Consider the following 923-nt stretch of genomic DNA (forward strand, 5'->3'; position numbering starts at 1 on the left):
TTGGTAATAATTCATGATTATGGTACAATTTTATTTGATAAAAGATTCTTGGAATAGTATTTAATTTAAGAAGGTACATACACCCTTTGTAGTTGTTGGCACCAAATAAAATCAATAGGTTCCATCCAAATTTTAGCATTGGCACAAAAAACCAGCAACTAGACCAACCAAAATTCTTAATTTGCACATTTCCAATAGTTAACACTTAACACATCATTTCCATTACAAACCTCCTTCTCTTAATTATCAACTAAATCGTACACAATATATAATAAACAACACATTTTGAGCACCTAGCACACACATGCACATGCGTCAGCATGGCACAAATCTATCCATAAGCAAACACACTGTTGCCTCTGACATGGTTTCATGAGTGCTGTCTCTCTGAACAGCCATGATAGCCTTGTGAGCCTCCTTCTCCACGACTCTTTCTTCTTCTTCTGACCCCTCTTTGCCTTTGGAAAAGAGGCTCTTCCGGGCCATGACAACTTTCTCTCTGAGCTTTGTCAGCTCCCCCTTCCACCCCTCTACCATGGCAGACATTTTTTTTCCTCAGCACTCAATTCGTTATATTTGTATATAAAAAAAAAAAAACTATCACTCACTCTCACAAAAACTATGTAATCTAAGAACCCCTTTTGTTTCTTGATCTCTCTCCAATTTTTGTTTTAATTGGTACGTGGTTAGAGTGAAACTGTTCATGTTTATATAGAAACTAGAAAGGGGAATGAACCTCGAAAGTGGGTGTAGGTTTATAAAAGGGATGTTTTGGCGCTTTTTTTGATACAATGGCGCATAAGGAAGGATACCAATGGGATATACTGCCAGTTTGGGATATTTTTTTGGAAGATTTATATCTTGGCTGCTGAATTCCATGAGTAGTGGTGCATATTCATTCACTTTCATAATGGTCTCCTTTG

At 37.1% G+C, this 923-nt stretch overlaps 1 protein-coding gene across 1 annotated transcript; it reads right to left on the reverse strand.

Annotated features, from left to right (window-relative positions):
- LOC100802300 (extra-large guanine nucleotide-binding protein 1-like) lies at window positions 1–684 on the reverse strand. Its single transcript, NM_001364536.1, has one exon. It carries the CDS (start codon window positions 544–546, stop codon window positions 316–318), a length of 231 nt encoding a protein of 76 aa, NP_001351465.1. The 5' UTR covers window positions 547–684; the 3' UTR covers window positions 1–315.
- Window positions 685–923: the final 239 nt, after the last annotated feature.

This window comes from Glycine max, chromosome 7 (genome assembly GCF_000004515.6).
Source record: "Glycine max cultivar Williams 82 chromosome 7, Glycine_max_v4.0, whole genome shotgun sequence".
In the NCBI taxonomy this organism is placed as follows: domain Eukaryota; kingdom Viridiplantae; phylum Streptophyta; class Magnoliopsida; order Fabales; family Fabaceae; genus Glycine; species Glycine max.

Bases quoted from the DNA above. Each gene is read 5' to 3' on its own strand.
- LOC100802300 (NM_001364536.1), bottom strand. From the start codon at position 546: ATGTCTGCCATGGTAGAGGGGTGGAAGGGGGAGCTGACAAAGCTCAGA.